At 38.0% G+C, this 19,099-nt stretch overlaps 1 protein-coding gene across 2 annotated transcripts; it reads right to left on the reverse strand.

Moving 5' to 3' along the window:
- Positions 1-389: 389 nt before the first annotated feature.
- ca8 (carbonic anhydrase VIII) lies at positions 390-18,341 on the reverse strand. 2 transcript variants are annotated; one of them, XM_079875834.1, is made up of 9 exons: positions 17,760-18,341; positions 16,645-16,836; positions 11,032-11,156; positions 10,373-10,468; positions 10,121-10,183; positions 9,985-10,033; positions 9,715-9,827; positions 4,388-4,558; positions 390-1,963 (listed from the first exon to the last, which is right to left on the reverse strand). In XM_079875834.1, the coding sequence occupies exons 1-8, from the start codon at positions 17,830-17,832 to the stop codon at positions 4,424-4,426; spliced, it is 846 nt and encodes a 281-aa protein (XP_079731960.1). In that variant the 5' UTR covers positions 17,833-18,341; the 3' UTR covers positions 390-1,963; positions 4,388-4,423. The 2 variants fall into 2 exon arrangements, with proteins under 2 accessions (XP_079731960.1, XP_079731961.1); XM_079875835.1 differs by lacking the exon at positions 390-1,963 and having other exon boundaries at positions 3,599-4,558; positions 17,760-18,314.
- Between the last annotated feature and the right edge of the window lie 758 nt (positions 18,342-19,099).

Genomic DNA, 19,099 nt, shown 5'->3' on the forward strand with positions numbered 1-19,099 from the left:
ATAAAGTAATCTGAAAACTACATCTGTTTGTTCTGTTGACAAAATACAGCTAATTTGGTCCAAAGTCCAATTATATGTCTTCTGTGGTAAAACACATTTTTTGACCCACAGCTACATGCCTTAGCAGTACAAATGTGACCCTCACAAAAATGAAAAGTGATGGTAAAACCATTGTACTGCAGTACTGGTGCTGAATTATTATCTTATTTATGTGCTATATTACTTTGGAAGATACCGTGATATATATATATATATATATATATATATATATATATATATATATATATATTTATTTATTTTTTTATTTTTTTATTTTTTTTATAGTGGCATAATTTACACAATAACATGCCTTTTGAAAGCAAACAAGCAAATATAACTTAGACTGAATTGACAGATGTGGATCCTCTTTATTCAGAAGACAAAACAATAGACAAAACAGGATATTCATTATACTGTGTTTGAAGCTTTGAAGCCGCTGGGTGGAGTTGCATATGCTAGTTGCGATATAGGTGATGTTAACATTTCCTTGCGGACCAGTAGAATAGTTAATACGATGGAAATACAAATTCAGTCAGTTTGCAGTTGGCATGTCAATGCCTTAAATGACAACATGCTAATATCATAATGGCAGATACACAGTCATATTTTTGCTGTAGTGTTGTTTGTAGACTGGAGGATTGCTCAATTGAAGCAAACATTCAGTAAAGTTCCTTAAAGGGATAGTTCACCCAAAAACCCTCACACATAAACTGCACACACACATAGCAAAAACAAGAATTTTGAAGCAGTTATGTTTATTTTTGAAAACGTATTATGTTTTTAATAAGTTACTAAATAAGACCTTTTGGGGTGCGAGAGTGTGCAGTTTACGTAGTAGAGCTTAGCGTTTTCCCACAGGCTTAATGAAACAAGTACGCCCCCCCAAAATATCCAGTGAGAAATTACAGTGAGAATCTATTTGAAATGACACTGATTTCTACTGTAAATGTCAGGCTGTACCCTTACTTCTTATATGACAATCATTATGATGACAAGGGATTTTTCAAGGTATGCAAAAGTAATGCTTTTCACCTGAACGTTTCCCACGAGAACAGAAGTGTCTGTGGCTTGTCAGGTTTCATAAATAATACAAACACGCATATCTTTTAATGAATCATGTTTCCTTTTTCTGCGGGACTAGATGTTGAAAAGTTGTTTAAAGCAAGATAATGACAAAACAAAAGACCAGATATTGCTATCTGCAGAGACAGAAGCACTAAATCTGCAGATGTGAGCGGTAACAGCAGTCTCCACACAGACTATCAATACAAATCTAAAACAAACATTAAACAGAGGCTAATACACCCTACAGTCCTTCATATTCTGTTCATTCAACACAGAGCAGAAAAGCACCCATGAAGCCAATCTTTGTGTCTTTAATCAGTTCATTCAACAGTATACATTTATTTCAATTCTAGTATTTAAAAGCCTTCAATGTACAGTCATAAATACCTTCTAATATGACTAAACTTATTCTGTTCATGTCATTATGTTGTATCATATTATCAGAAATAATCAAATATAAAACTGTATGGAATGGGTCTGCCTACATCATGTATCAATCATGTACATTATGATCTTCCTATAAAGCCACATTTATAGGATTACACACATTTGTTAAACTGCAGTGTTCTAACAATATTCATCAAGCGTTAATATGGTCCTTCACTCCTTCTTATAAAAGCTTATCACACAGGGTGTCTCTTCATACTGACTGGCTTTCTCTTTTTTTTTTTTTTACATGAAATTCAGTATAATTTTGTTTCAAATGAAAGGTAAAAGCATCATCTGCACACACCAGGGCCATACTCAGGACATTCAACTACAAAATGTTGCCCATACACATCTACAGGAAGTGATGAACTTTCACTTTAGCCAGGACATTGCAGAGCCCTTGTCTCTATTTCTTCATCATATCTAATTTCTGAAAGATAAAAAATGGTTTAGATCAAACTACATGCATGGAAGTAGTATATTTTTAATACAGAGTGTAATATACAGTATATATAATGTATAATAAATACAATAACAAAGCTTTTATCTTCTGCTTTTGGCTTGGTTTGTGGTCTGAACCTCTCAGCAGACAGCATTATTTCAAGTTTCCTATGCAGAGTGTAAAGACAACAGCTATCATGACTGGACATGGACATTAGCTAATTTTTTTTTAACACTGTCTAATGATGATGTTGAGTAAAACCAGTACCATTTAACCTCCCACACATGCACAGAATAAATCCATGCACCGAAAGAATGCACAAATACACAAACATTGTGCAGTATGTGTATTTTTTTTATGCACAAATCAATGCATTGTTGCTAGGATTCAGTAGATTTGTCTAAATATGTTCAGAATTTTATGCCAAGAATTTTCATTTCAATTTATCACTACTGACACTACATTGAATACCCTCATTCATAAGCATGTAATTTAGCCTAGAGACATGAAATGAAAGTATGTGATATTGTTGTAGAGATATCCCAGATAGCATACATAACCTGGCCTCATCTTGGCCAACTATGGCATATATGGCTCAGTTCTGGCAGCGGCAAAGGTCATATGGGCCGTATCTGGCCCATACACATCAAGCTGGTTTTAGTGTGAGTTGTGGCTTGTTGTGTGTGGCCCAGATGTGGCCCATGTGATTTATGTGAACTGAGCCATATATGCCATAGTTGGCCCAGATGAGGCACAGCTATGTATTCTATTGCCAGCCACACTCAGTCATCACCACCATTCCATGCGGCGGCCCAGAAGAATGTGGGAGATGTGGGCCACAACTGGGCCAGATGTCATTTGCTATCTGGGATGACTGTGGTCACAGTGACTCTTTATGACTAACATGTTCGGGCAATTTTTTTTTTCTAAGGGTTATAACGTTACATTCCGACTTAGACTTTTTTCGATCCAGTGTACAGCAGGGTGGAAATAGGAAGAGAATAAGGATATGTGGACCCTCACTTCTCATTCCAACTGCACATTGCTGATTTGTGAGGCAGTCATGTGACCATTAGCTATCCATTACATCTGAACAATATCTCACTGTGACTCCATCAGCCTGTCATGCATGTGCTCTCTGTTGCTTAGCACAGAGGAAGTAGTGTGTTCATTGTGTGTGTGTGTGTGTGTGTGAGTGTGTGTGTGTATGTTTGTGTGTGTGAGAGAGGTGGGGGAGATAATTAAAGACAGGTAACAGCGATGGAAAGTGTGTGTAAATGTGATACTATAAATATGTACTTGAACCAAAAAAAGCATGTAGCATAAGTGAAAGCAGTTTTAACATTACTAATTTGTCTAGTAAGGAGACCTTTCAAATTTAAAATGCAGTTGGTGAAGTGACTTATAATTGGTGTTGGCTGACATCAATTTTACTGCTTAGTACTGATTCAGCTAATTTACATCCTGACTTTAGTCTGATTTACTGGCAGTTCATGGCCATGGTTTGAAGACGATTGCAAGTTGCAAGCAACATACTTGACCTAGTTGGATATTTTTTTATATAAAACGTAGGAAGTGGGAAATGAGGTTTACTCTATATTTGAAGGTTTTTTTGTTTTGTTTACAGCTCATGTTTACAGCTCATGGCTTCAGGTTATATGAATGGTGAATATCATTATTTCACCATCATCCCAAACAAACTAAGGAGAAAACTTGAATGACTGACTGAGAGTATAGGATCCTTCAAATCTTTGCTAGAAATGCTGGTTATTTTTTAATAAAAGTTACATGATAAAGCACTTAAACCTTTTTTAACAGAAGTGTAGTATAGAAGCACAGAATTTCCAAAGTAATATTTTAGATTACTCTGGTTACATCTTCAGACTCTTTTAGTAGCATTGCATCATCATGGCCTAAATTATCCTGCTCAAAATCTCATTTCAAAATGAATAATATGCAGGCAGACCCAGGTGTGCCCTGGGGAGCCCTAGAAATAGACAGATCTATACACAATGCTGCAGAAAGTCCTAGATCAGAAGGAATTGGGTTACTGTATTGCTCTAACCCTTGCAGCACTCTATTGTATAGTGATGCTAATACTGCTAAGAGAACTTGGCCTATTTTCATTAATACATTAATGCACACTAAGCATGAGCGTTGTACAGTTATTGGTCAGAATGACGGTCATATGGAGATGAATCTTCCGTTTTCTATAATTTTGCACTAAAATCCAGGTGGGCTCTTCCCCCAATCCAGACAATGAGACATTTAATCAGCTAATGTGAGAAGCCAAATCTAACTCCTCCTTTACAAAGAGCAGCCAAAGTCATACGTAAGCCATGGTATTATGCTCAAATGAGGGTGCTCCGCTTGAATAAACAAAGAACAGAATACAATCTCCTGTAAATTTACCCATGGCAGATTAAAGTGTATCCTGCTGTGGGGGTTTTACTGGAAGGCTGCCCTGACCACCCTGTCGCTCAGGGGCTGGGTGGGTCTGAAGTTGTCCCCCAGCATCCCGTCATTGCCTTCTTGAAGCTCTGCTCCTTTAATGTGGGACCTAAGACGACGAAACTCCTCAATCTGTGGCAGAAAAGGAGTTTGGGTTAGTTTACATTTACATTTCTCCATTTGGCAGATGCATTTATCCAAAGCAATTTGTGTGTGTGTGTGTGTGTGTGTGTGTGTGTGTGTGTGTGTGTGTGTGTGTGTGGACATGTTTTTCTACACCGGTGGGGACTTAAACCTGAATGCACACAGACTCATGGGGACTCGTGTCACCGTGGGGACCTAAACTGAGGTCCCCATGGGTACAAAAGCTTATAAATCATACAGAATTAGTTTTTTTGAAAATGTAAAAATGCAGAATGTCTCCTGTGATGGGTAGGTTTAGGGATAGGGGCAGTGTAAGGGGATAGAATGTACAGTTTGTACAGTATAAAAACCATTACGTCTATGGAGAGTCCTCACAAAGATAGTGCACCAGACATGTGTGTGTGTGTGTGTGTGTGTGTGTGTGTGTGTGTGTGTGTGTGTGTGTGTGTGTGTGAGACCCACATTATGGCGACCCACAGTGTGGGTCAGGTTTCAGGCCATGTCCTCTACATCATGAGGACACGCTAACGTCCTCATAATTCAAATATAATATTGTATTAAAATGTAGAACGTTTTTTGTTTTTAGGTAGGGTTATGATTGGGGATAGAAAATGTCATTATCTCAGTATCATTAGCTAAGTATAAAAACTTAGCCTGGATGCCAGCCGAACTTAGCCCCGCCCACAACATTTGAGGTCGGGAAGTTCGGTCTGGAGCAACTATGCTCGAACCAGAGCTGTTTGGATTTTCTTTCCTGGTTCGGTTGAAACACGCCCCTTAATCATAGCCCAATGCGCTCTATGCACGAACGCTGCTGATGTATTTCCGGTAGAATCTCAGCCAGCATCTTTACTTCCGCATAGCGCGTTCTATAGCGAAGTGTACTAGCGGCAAAAGTTTCATAAAATTAATTTTCTCAGAAACGGAGACAACGATTTTAGAAACCGATTCGCTAGTCGGATTTCACATGATATGAGTGAATACTCACTCTCAAAGTTGTCGATGTAGCTCAAAATATATAATTTAAAGCCCTTCTCTTTCTTACGCTTAGGTGTGACAGCTAACTACCTCACAATATTGTTAACATCATTTACGTTAACCACTGGAAGTTCTTGTAAACAGCGAGTGTAATTTGCCATTATCTCCACCTAATGCAAAAACGGCTTCCGACACAGTACCGGATGTAACTGGGCGTGGGCGGGCTTAGACAAAACGCGGAAGTGATCGTGCATAGAGCCCATGGTGCAGTATCAGACTCATATTCTGACTAGAATCTGAGTATGACAACGTCAGGCTAATAAAAACCATTATGCCTGTGGAATGATGATAAGTGTACCATTTGCCTTAGTTTCAGCGCCTGTCATCATGATATTGTTCCTTATATTTTAGTTTAGGTTGTAAAGTGTAAGGAATATTCCACATCTGTGTCCACATGGTTTAATCTGAAATATATGCAACCCTAACAACAACAAGAGTCAGACTGTGCTTCTTGCAATTCAATTTAAATGTATAATGCTTGGATGCTTCCATTCAAAATGACCAGCCAACTGGTGGATAACTCCATTCCTTTTACTGGCCAGTGTCACTTTTTGCTCACATTTGGTGTGAGTGTTGAATTTGGACCCCGGGTGTGAGCTCTTTTAGAAACATGAGGAGTATTTTCTTATCTTGTCTTTCTCTAATGCTATTATTGAAGTTATAACATAAACAGGGTCATATCAGTACATGTACAAGTACAAAATGGGGATACCACATTTGAACTTAATCCAAGAAGGAAACCATTTATAATTTAAAAAAGTGATGTTATCAAACACAGACAAGACCCTGACCCATTTTCATGTTGTATCTTTGCATCATACTCAATATATGACTGGCCTTTACTTGAAAGACTCTGCTCTGCCAGTCATTGAGATCAAAGATAATCTAAGTTGCAAACAAAAGGCATACATCGTTCTGCACCTTATGATGTATAGTACTGCGGTAAACCCCAGTTAGTTCTAGTCACGTCAAAGTTGGTTTCTGATTTCCCCTTTTATCTATTCGAATGAATGAGTCCTTTAACAGCCCTTACGAAAATTAACCATGGTTTTACTATAGTAAAACGGTAGTTAACTACGACCGTAGTAACCGTGGTATTTTGGCGGAAACCATGGTTTTTAAAAACCATGGTTTTGATACCATGGTTTTACTACAGTTATATTGTAGTAATACTATAGTAAAACGGTAGTTAACTACAACCGTAGTAACCGTGGTATTTTGGTGCGAACCATGGTTTTTAAAAACCATGGTTTTGATACCATGGTTTTACTACAGTTATATTGTAGTAATATTATAGTAAAACTGTAGTTAACTATGACCGTAGTAACTGTGGTATTTTGGCGGAAACCATGGTTTTTAAAAACCATGGTTTTGATACCATGGTGTTACTACAGTTATATTGTAGTAATATTATAGTAAAACTGTAGTTAACTATGACTGTAGTAACCGTGGTATTTTGGCGGAAACCAAGGTTTTTAAAAACCATGGTTTTGAGACCATGGTTTTACTACAGTTATTTTAATATTATAGTAAAACTGTAGTTAACTATGACTGTAGTAACCGTGGTATTTTGGTGCGAACCATGGTGGTTCGCACCAAAATACCACGGTTACTACGGTCGTAGTTAACTACAGTTTTACCATAGTAAAACCATGGTTAATTTTCGTAAGGGATAGTCAAATATTAAAAAGTGTAACATAACTTACAAGTCAAACATGGCTAAAAAGCATTCGGTGCAAAGCAAGTTTATGTTATGAATGCTCCGAGACACGAAGATTGATCCAAACGCAGCTTTATTAAATAAGGGTAATCCAAACTCGAAATCCAGTAAACAGGCAGTGGTCAAGGCTGGCAGCAATAAACAGAGTCCAATAAACAGTCCAGGGTCAAAAACAGAAAACAAACATGGGATAAATGCTCAGAAATGCAGACTAACAGTACAACAAGACTTCACAATGAGTGAATGTGAAACCCAGGTATTTATGGTGTGAGTGAAACAAGGTGATGAGAAACAGGTGAAAGAGATGAGTGCTGATGAGTCCGGGCAGTGCATTATGGGAAATGTAGTGTCTGAAGGAGTGATCACAGTCTAGTGTGGAGTGGCCTCTGGTGGCTCTCGAAGGCACTCCAGCTGGTGACCATTACAGTTTAACTCGCTAAATTAACGTCAAGTGGATATAACATTTATATTTTCGACTTGTGAACTGCATATAAACCAATAAACTCGACCGCGCTGCTGTCGTGTAACGATAGCCTGCTTCCAGCTGTCAGTTCGAAAAATTCCTTGGCTGAAGCGATTTCGACCAATCAGCGTCTTGTTGCTATGCCACATACTCAATGCATCAACCAATCATGAATGAAACAGTAATTTGACCTATCACTGCACCCTTGACGTGAGAACAATTACATTTTTTTCCAATTGCTAACACACAATTTTGCAAACTATTTTTTTCCTAGTTTTATTAAAATACACAATTTAGAAAACCACACACCCAAACTGCAAAATACCTAATATATCATGCAAAATGAAGCACTGCAACCAAAACTACATATAGTATTGGTTGCACACTTCATCACAAAATGGCACACACACTTCATTCATATCACCAGATTTTTGTCTAACCAACTACTGTTGGGCATAAAATTACTTTAGTATGCTTTGCCATAATACTAAAATAGTTCAAATTGTAGAAAATTCTTCAGATTGTTCACAAAAATATTTGCAGATACACGTATGCTGTTGAAACATATATATATATATATATATATATATATATATATATATATATATATATATATATATATATTATTTATTTTTATTTATTTTTTTTTTTCACCAAACAAGTCAGTGCAACATATGCACAGCAGATATATTTACATTGGACTGAACAAAAACATGCTAAAAACAAACAAACAAACAAACAAACAAAAAAAAAACAGTACACTGAAAACCATGGTTCATTTTGTAGTTACTATGGCTTTACTACAAAAACCATGGCTCATTTTATGGTTACTATGGTTTTACAACAAAAACCATGGTTAAACCAAGGTTATTGTAATAAAACCATGGTTCATTTGTAGTTACTATGGTTTGACTGGAAAACCCATAGTTAAACTATGGTTCATTTTGTAGTTACTATGGTTTTACTACAAAAACCATAGTTAAACCATGGTAACTCTAAAAAACCATGGTTAAACCACGGTTATTGTAGTAAAACCATGGTTAATTTGTAGTTACTATGGTTTTACTGCAAAAACCATAGTTAAACTATGGTTCATTTTGTAGTTACTATGGTTTTACTGCAAAAAACCATAGTTAAACCATGGTAACTACAAAAAAACCATAGTTACTACAAAAAAACCATGGTTAATTTTCGTAAGGGAGACCCTACTCTGAAGCGGCAGCTAAATTAGTTCCCCCAAAAGGAGTTCCTAGAGCTAAAATCGTTCCTAGTTCCTGTGGTGCAAACACACCAAAATCCGGGTACTTCTGCCAATAGTTCTAGGAAGGAACCTTGAAAAGGTTCCTCAGGTGCGAAAGCCCCTAATAATAGACTTCTTTCAAAAACATTATTTTTTAATTTTTTTATTAAATTTTTTTTTTTTCCTTTACATGCAATCTGCAAGCAATCAGATCATTACTGCAAGACACAAGCTGATTGGCCTCTGCTGATTCTGCAGCCAATGGCCAAATGAGATTGCTTGCTCAACATTTAAATAGTCTGGTTAATTGATTTCTGTAAGGTAGTCCTGCGGCGCGAGTTCCTCTGAAAACCTCCGCCTCCCCAGCTCCACCTGCCTAGATCTGCTATGGGATTTACGTATGTGTATTTATGCAGCATATCTTATAGCTCACAGCAGTGTGCCTGTGTATCTATTAGCAGAAGCAAGTCCATATTTACTCTGCAGCAGCAATAATTAACAGCAGCAGCAGTGTAGCAGATCAAGTCCGCATTGCCATATTCAATAACATGCTAAAACTATTCAGAGAGTTGTCATTAAAAAATATAAATAGCCACCAAGTGAATGGGGTTGGCAGTTTATTAGAGATTTATCATGTATATCTGAGTAATAATAATATTTAATAACAGGTGTAAAGATGTTACCTGCATCTGAGAGATGGTAAGGGGGTAACGGTAAAGAATCCAGATGACGTTCTCACTACAGGGTGGTGTGGTTAAAGAGCCCTCATACACCCAGTAATCTCTTAAGAGAGGATCTAAGGAGATACACAAACCAACGGAGACAGTCAGATACAAACGGATAACCTTTAACTAGGATATGATGATGTAATCAGAAAAGATCAAAAATCACAACATGCAACAAATATAAAAATATCAGTATGATAGAATATGAATAAGAAATAAATAATTTACCAGGCAGTAATGTGTTGGGGTTAAAACATGGAATTATTTTTGTCTTTCCCTGTACACACAAAAAGGCATTTTTAGTCACAAGCGTACGTGTCATATTTTTCGCTTTAGTCTCTAGTAAGGCAGCTCTTCTGATCACCTTGTACTGCAGGTCCTGCAGGACGTCTGTGATGGCCTTCAGCCCAAGATGTTCCTTCCCAACCTGCATAGAACAAAAAATAGAGCACCAGTGTCAACTGAACATAATATACTGTAAGATGACCAGAGACATACATTTGACTTTGCCCCTTAAAAGGCTTTCTATGTTTACACTACTAATACCATGTTTATTTACCCAACGTGATTGGGGATTTTTGTATTTGTTATAACCTCCAATATATGGGGTAGATACCTGCACAAATAAGGCAATGATGAGAATGCCTTTTTTCTTGCCCATGGCCTCCTCCACGCTGTTGAATAATGTAGAGTTCCAGTGGATTAGATGAAGCTGTGAGAGATATTTATTACTAATTGAGGGATCTGCAATAAACTGAACTCTAAAATCAACATATAGCTATAAAGTATGCAACAATTATGAAGGTGATTATTTTAATGGCAGTTCCGTGTCCTGTTATAAGACTGGTTTGACTTGCAATTGTGCCAACAACTTAAGGAACTGCAACATGGTAACAGGTTGACAAACATGGTGACACATGGCCCTTATCTTTCTCCTTATGTACAGAAGACCAGGAGTTGGAGAGCAGGTGCCAGAGACGGGTGATTTGAATAGATGACTTGATGATAAATCCTTCATTGGAGCATGTGGTATTGTTGTTTTTGACATGAACTGAGGTTGCCATTTATAATTTGTTTTGTTGCTAAAAAAAGGCTTATTGCTTATGCAGTGTGAATACTGTGACCTGTTATTAGGGGCCCCTAGTAAATATGTGCAGCTGTCTATGTGTGCAGTGTGAAACAGACATTTTTTTAGACATCAGGAAGTATGAGTGACTTAGAGGAACAATAAGAGCAAATGCTCAATATGGACAGAACTGGCGGAGTGACACTGACCTCCATAGGAAAAGCCTTGAAGTTGACAGTGTGTTCAGATCCCCTCTGGTTCTCTTTTCCCCAGTGGAAGCGCACCTCACTCAGTTCATACTCATGGTCACTGGGGAGAGGACCCCCAGTCACAACTGAGACAGCATTCACAGGTCACAGGAAAGGGAAGAGAACAGGATGATTTGACAAACATTACAGGTTTCTCACAGACATCAGATTTATGTCTTTTAACCTCTCAATGACCTAGAAAAGCAAAACATCTTATAACTTTTTTATAGACTTTGTCAAAGGGCTAGTTCACCCCAAAATGAAAGTTCTGTCATTATTTACTCACCCTCATGTAACAAATAGTGGTTGACTAATAAATCGATAAATCCAAGCTGATATGTCGGCCGATATTTGCCTCCTTTTTTTAAAACTAGAAGATCTTCTGTATTTGTGAAAAATACTATAATAGGATTATAGAATCAAGAAGGTGCTAACATTTTTTTATTGTCAAGTTAATCCCCCCCCCCCCAATTGGATTCATTTGAGAATGATTTATTTCAAATTATTTTAGTGCATATTATGTAAATGTAAAATAAATATAAATTTGATTGTTATGCATGTGTTATTCACCATTTTAAATGAAAGGGATATTAAAGGACAATTCCGGTATTTAACACTTTGAGTCTATTTTGTAGTTTGTTTTGGATGAACAAGGGTGGTGGACAAAGAAATTTTGACAATGGTTCCTGTCGCGACTTTTTGACTATTTTAGAATTGCCCATGACCGCTTTAGAATGGGAGTCAATGGCCATGCACAAACATGTCCTTAAAACAATCCTTAACGTTCGTTTTCAAAACTGTGCAACTCACTGAGTGGTTAGTGGTGTTCGTTGATGATTAAAAACAAGTAGCGTAGCGAAATACAGTTTCTGTCGTGTTTTATTTGGCATTTTGTAAAATCCATTGATTTCCGTTGGAGGACTCATTGCTCGTTGATATTACTGCGCTACCCGAAACGGAAAGGGGTCTGTTTACATTTGATTGTAGTCTTTTAGGTCTTTTCGCTCGGTTCTCTGTCTCTCAGAAGGCTAGCGTGAGCAGAGCAACGGAAGTTGCGGAAGAGCGGAAGTTTATACGCGGTTGTGAGGTATCTGAAAAAATAGTTCCACTATAGAAAAAAAACGGATTGAAATCATACATTGCGCCGATATATTTGTTTTTAATTATCAACGAACACCACTAACCACTCGGTGAGTTGCACAGTTTTGAAAACGAACGTTAAGGGTTGTTTTAAGGACATGTTTGTGCATGGCCATAGACTCCCATTCTAATGCGGTCATGGGCAATTCTAAAATAGTCAAAAAGTCGCGACAGGAACCATTGTCAAAATTTCTTTGTCCACCACTCTTGTTCATCCAAAACAAACTACAAAATAGACTCAAAGTGTTAAATACCGGAATTGTCCTTTAAAGGGGTGGTTCCGAATTTTGGACATCGGACCTCATTTACAAGTTAGCCTGTGTGTTATTTATCAGTGGAGACAGTTTTCAAAAATTTTCACCCAGTCCTTCCAGTTGCATAGTTTGCCGGTGCTAGGCTAGTGCGAGTCAACGGTATCTGCTAGCCTGCCATTAAAAACAGTTTTACCCACTCCACAGTACACCAAAAGCAAATAAATTATAACGCCAGACTATCGATGTAAATGTCTGTTGAGAGAATAATGTTAAAAATCAAACTACCCTTTCATCGCATTGCAATAGTTATACTTTGTTCCCTGTATTTATTAGCACAGTCTACAACAGCGGCGAAGTGATATTAAGTTACCTAGGCAACTGAGAGAGCCGGTCCACATGACAATCACGCAAGTGTATTTACCTGCCGCTGACACTCATCACTACAGCAGAAGCATAGTACATTTCACGAAGAAATCAACAATACATAGGACTATGGCCACGTTTGAAAGCCATGGCAATGTTTTGGACTTTGGAAATGATGCAGGCGAGGAATGTGTGTTATTCAACGAACCGTAACTTACATGTATGAGCCGGAATACACAGACGAACACAGAGGGCAGAAATAGAAAGAATGTCTGTCTGTAGAGACGACAGCAGCTGGAGATGCCGTAGAGAACCGGGACAGAACATCGGGAGACCGGTGGTGCCAGTGCAGAAAATATATAGCTACATATAGCTAGCTAGACGTCCCGACTATAGTGCGCTTCTGTTCTGTTTTTTCTTTTCGGCGCAGTACTAACCGGAGCAAAGTAAAATTCCGCCGCTGGTGAGAAACTAGTTCCTGTAAATGTAATGCGATCATTGAGATGCAAGAATAGTTTGATTTCTAACATTATTCTCTCAACAGACATTTACATCGATAGTCTGGCGTTATAATTTATTTGCTTTTGGTGTAGTGTGGAGTGGGTAAAACTGTTTTTAATGGCAGGCTAGCAGATACCGTTGACTCGCGCTAGCCTAGCACTGGCGAACTATGCAACTGGAAGGACTGGGTGAAAATTTTTGAAAACTGTCTCCACTGATAAATAACACCCAGGCTAACTTGTAAATGAGGTCCGATGTCCAAAATTCGGAACCACCCCTTTAAGAGGTCGACCGATTGTGGATTTTACCGATAATGATAACTAGATTGGACCGCACTGGCCGATAACCGATAAATCAACTGATAGTTTTTAAAAGGATACTGAATGAAAACCAACATAACACATAAAATAGTGCTGAACTTTATTACAAAAATTAATAATTAGGCCTATACCTTAGTTACCTTAAAGGGACTATGAGTAGCTTTTTAGGTATTTTATTATCTAAAATCAATATTTTTATTCATAAATATGCCCTCAATGGTGTTTAAATACCTATGCCAATGATCAGACTAATCCTTGTAAACGAAGAATTTATTATCTTTATATACATGGGACGGGTAGGTCCACGGAGGCTTCCATGTAGTTCCGCCATCTTGAAAAACTATAATAGCAGAGAGGGACAAAAAGTACTAGGCCAACGCGTTTCCACAACGCGTTTTCGTTCAGAACCAGCGTCACGTGACTGAAGCCAGCAGAAGCGGAGACGCAGAGCAGTGAGAGGCGCTTGTCACTGCCCCGGCAAGTTTAAAATGATGCACTGCACGGTTATTTATACACCGTTCATTCATACATATGCTGAGTCACAGGATAAGGAGTCCTCGTCGTCGTAAAAGTCCAAAATAGACCATAAAATGAAACGTGACCGGAGATTACAAAAACAAGGGTTAATGTCGGGATAGCTAATGCAGGAGATAGCTTTAAAAAGAGACCCTGAAGTTGCCTGCTTTCTTCTCAACAGGTAAGTCAATGTTACAGTCTTAATTACAAGCTTTTTTTTCATTGCTTGGTTGTATACTTTATTATATAGACAGTAGAACATTTATAGTTAAAAGTTAAACAGGCTCTTTGATGAATAGCAGCTATAGAGTAAAGTAACGTTAGAGAAGGCTCTGATGATGATGATATCTAACAATGCACGTACTTCAAAAAATATAACGAGTAAAGAAGGCATTACTACTAATTACCATAGTTAATGTTTTTCACAGTCAGTAATTCATACTGTAACATTCTTTTTTTCGTTGTTTCAAGTTTCAGTTTGTTTTAAATAACAAACCTGTTCACCCGAAGAAAAACTCGAATTGCTATTATAAGACATCCTGTCATAGCTTTTTGGTACATAACGGCTACCGTAGATGCAACGCGCATTTGAAAAAGTGAGGCGCTGGAGAGCATTATTCGTTTGAATGCAAAATACAATTTCACCACTAGATGGGAGAAATTCCTACACACAGTCCCTTTAATTATACATTAGTTCAAAGTGCATTATCTAATGTTTAGAAATATAACTTGTAAAAAAGTATTAGTAAATGTTGAAATTAACAATGAACAATACTTTTATTAAATGCTACAGATGGTCTCTTATTGTAAAGTGTTACCATTTCATATAATTACAAACAGTCATGCTTAAAGATAGCCATCTTTATATCTACACAAACACCGTATAGCATTAAAATTAGACATAGTATGCTCACACTTTATTTGCTTCTATTTTAGAACACTTGATGATTATCTGATAAAAATAACAAAATATGTATTATAGTGACGATGAAAAAAGAACTGAAATTGAATGTTTCTTATTTGTTTATATGTTTCTGTCGGCTGCATGACAGTTTCTGGGCCCTATTTTAACAATCTGAAACGCAAGTATCAAACGCGAAACGCAAGTAACTTTGTGGGCGGATCTTGCGGATCCGACACAAATCTAAAATGGGTTGGTCTGAAGTAGCTACTTTACTCATAGGTGTGGTTTGGGCGTAACGTGAAATAAACCAATCAGAGCGTCATCTTACATTCCCTTTAAAAGCAGGCGCGCTTGTTCCATGGCGGATTGCTATTATAACGGCGGATTTGCCAGGCGCACACCAGGAGCGGTTCACAGCCGAGGAGACCGACGTTCTCGTCAGGGCCGTAAAAGACAGAGAAGTGACATTGTATGGGGATGGGAGAAACCCACCCAAATTAGCTTAAGTTAGCTATTTAGTTAAACAGGCGTATAATAATTTGGGTAAATGTGTAAGCTAGATTTATGCCTATTTTTTCCCATCTTCATGGACACCACAGTGATTTCCCTCATGTGGAATATTTTTCCTTGTAATTATGTATGGTTTGCAAAAATGGGAACTGCTGCCTGCGTCTGTGTAGATGAGAGAAGCAAAGTGTATGCGCGTTGTGCACACGCTACATTATGGCCAAGCATGCACCCTTAAAATAGCAGAATTTTCTGAAACTGCAAAATAGCACCAGGGAACGTTTGCACTGGAACACGCCTCCCCTTTTCGCTGAACCGCCCCCGGGAGCGCAAGTTTCTTAATTTACCGATGTGCGACTGTGGAGGGAGAAGTCCGCTGTGCGTCGGGTGCAAAATAGGAATGATACATGCGTCGGTGTACAAAGTCAGTTGCGCTGGGTGCAAGATAGGGCACTCTGTCTACAATTTGCTTTCTCAAGTCACAAACTTTAAATATGCAACTTCGATGGAGAACGAATGCATTAAAGCGACCAGCTAAAAATAGACAAATGCATATAGATGATAACAATCGTGACATTAAACATTTGGGTCGGGCTTGTGTGTGTTTTTGTCACACGGTTTTAACCGCTTGAGGTAGACCTACTAGTGTTAGCTTCCTCTCAGCCTTGACAACAAACATACTGCTGGTCTCCACTAAAACAGCATCTAGTCAACAAATTAATTACTTTATTTATAACGATATGAAAACATGCACTGTACTGTATAGCCTACATACTGTTTCATTGTCTGTTTTAAATTCGTATCTTTAGTGTCCTGCACTGTGCAGCGCGCAGACTAACGTGTCAAAACAAACACCACGAGGCCTCAGTGATAGTTTTTATTTCGCATCTTTTCTGTCCTTTTTGGAACTTGAAATTTTTGTTAATTATCAACTTTTTTGGTGTTCCAATGAAAGAATAATGACACATAAGAGTTGTGAATGACATGGAAAAAATAATGGCAGAATATTTATTTTTAGTGAACTACTCCTTTCAATTTAAATACAGGGATACCTTTCAGCATGCTATACCTGATTTGGACTTGAGCATGATCCTCACGGTGTGACCGTCGTTAATGACTTCACAGTCCCTGCAAACGACATAGTTGGGGTTAAGCCCCACCTCCAGCAGCCGCGGGTCATAGCGGGCCTCCCTAGAGTTAAGGTTTATGGGGGACTGGTACTCTCCATTTGCCTCAGGAAACAGAAGACCCCATTCAACACCTGCATTCATTCACAAAAGACAAAAAAAAATTGATTCTATCGACCATTGAATGGTGATAGCTAACATTTTGTTTTAATGCATTTATCAAAGAACACTTATCTCGCTTTGAGCGTATGATAACACTGTCCTTGTTCATGACCCACTAGACCCACAGCCTGTTGCTCAACCTCGAATTAAACTTTGTAGCTATGAAATATTTGCTGGTGCCACACAGATAATACAAAGAGTGGTACATTTTTATGTCCCAATGTTGAAGCTAAATAAGGACAGCTAGATCTCCAGTGCCTCAGAGTCATTACTGAGGGGCCAACAGGAATAGCAGACACAGGGGGATACAGGATGTGCTCATTCCTCTGCTGTTTTTCATATCACCCTGTGTATATGTTTTACTCTTCTCTATGCATTTGCTTTATTATATAAAATTGCACTAGAAAAGTAAATGTGTTTCATTGCAGACTAACACTACTAGAAATAGTACAAATTGAAACTTAGAAAAATGACTCATCTTGGTCTAAATACAATTGAAATAAAACATTTCCTCTGCTATTTTCACATAATAAACAATAATACAAGTATGCTTTAAATATTTTTATTTATGCACTTATTTAATAAAAAATAAATTTTAAGTTAAAAACATAGTGCACTGATTCACTGTAAAAAAGAAAAGAAAAGAAAGATCTGAATTGGTTGTAAATTAGAAGTGGCCACATGCAGCATTGGTGAAAAAGGGACAGATCACAACTATCTAGTATTGTCTGTGTATTTAAAGACTCAGCGGTGTAGAAAATAATTCTCTAAATAAATTCACTATATATATATATATAGGCTAATTGAGACAGGCTTGTTTATCATGGGTGTGACAATAAAGTTTCATGTTTCACAAAGAGGAGGATAAGCAGTGATTCTCGGACTGAGTCCTTACCTTCTTCATAGCCCCATTCCAGCTCATCCTTGCCAGGGTAGTTATCGGTCTCTTCAATAACATTATCTGCCATGGCAACTGAATTTCCTCTATGGCTTTCAGAACAACTTGCGTTCTGTCCTGAGCAGATGCCAAAAACTAGTTCTTTCTGGCCCGGTTTTCAGGGTAAAGTCTTTCTTGTCGTTTGCTCACTTCCCACCCAAAAAACATGAAGAAAGTGGTCTATAACAGTACAGGTGCAAGTGACTGAACTCAGCAGCTTCAAAGACACAATGTCGTCCACGGTGAGATTGCAACCAACAGAAAACACTTGTCATTCCATTGAAAATTATGAGTTATCTTCTCCTGTTCTCTTCCAGAAAAGTTGTCCACCCTGTATCAACTTTAGAGCACACCAAAAGTAAGTTCACAAACTCATTCTGTTAGCTACAGCCCACACGGTTCCCCCACAAGTCATCTGATTGGCTGCGTGCAGTGACTCTTAAGCCTCTGATGTAGCACCATAGAAACAGCTCAGCAGTCTGTACTGGTTTACAGTCAGGCCACGGGAAGCACAGTGCACACAGGCAGGAATGCTGGAGTGATGTTGCTCTTGGACAGTTCCTCCCACAATGGAGGAAATGGGTGTGGTTAAAAAAACACCCACCAGGAGGAGGGTGAAGAATTAAAGACTGAGGAGAGGAAAGGTCTGTTATTGTTTGCTTGGTACATTACTGATAGGGTTTTCAAGGTAAGGATGAGAGGCCCATACGGTGCTTTCCCCTGGCTTATAGTTGTGTTCTTCCTGCATGTTTTTTTTCCTGGTCACCAGCAAAACAAGATGACCTTTTAGCTAATTTTAATAAGAAGTTTACAGGTGACCTTGTTTTTTGTCAGCATAGTTAAATTGTATCACTCTCCTCAGTTCAACAATGCTTTGATATTTTATCAGCTGGACAAATGTATCTTATGCTATCATGAACAATTTGAACTAGATGGATGAATGAAAGTCTCCTGATTGACCCAGATAAAAAAAAGTAACAACTGGAGGAGATGAACATTATGGTGCATTGCCTTGAATTCTATCCTAAGAAACTACTTTGACCCTAATTTTCTAAAATTAAAGGCAGCACATTACACAAAAGTGCAATCACTACCTAATTAATTATAAGTAGGTCGTTTTACTCCCCAAAGCTCAGGGACAAGAACAGGGTTGTCACGTGACCTCAGCATCCTCTATATTAAATCTATATTTCATCGGATATATCAGGAAATATGCATTCACTGGCATCAAAACATAAGTACTATATCAGTGTATCAGATGGTGTGGGTGGTTTGATGTTGAGCGACCATTTGAATAC

This window comes from Squalius cephalus, assembly GCF_949319135.1.
Source record: "Squalius cephalus genome assembly, chromosome: 7".
Classification (NCBI taxonomy): Eukaryota; Metazoa; Chordata; class Actinopteri; order Cypriniformes; family Leuciscidae; genus Squalius; species Squalius cephalus.

Excerpts from the sequence above, each read along its gene's own strand:
- ca8 (XM_079875834.1), bottom strand. The coding sequence starts at position 17,832 with ATGGCAGATAATGTTATTGAAGAGACCGATAACTACCCTGGCAAGGAT. Across the intron at positions 11,157-16,644 it reads CATGCTCAAGTCCAAATCAG|TTGTGACTGGGGGTCCTCTC; the intron begins GTATAGCATGCT and ends ATGCTGTCTCAG. Across the intron at positions 10,469-11,031 it reads TCAAGGCTTTTCCTATGGAG|CTTCATCTAATCCACTGGAA; the intron begins GTCAGTGTCACT and ends TATCTCTCACAG.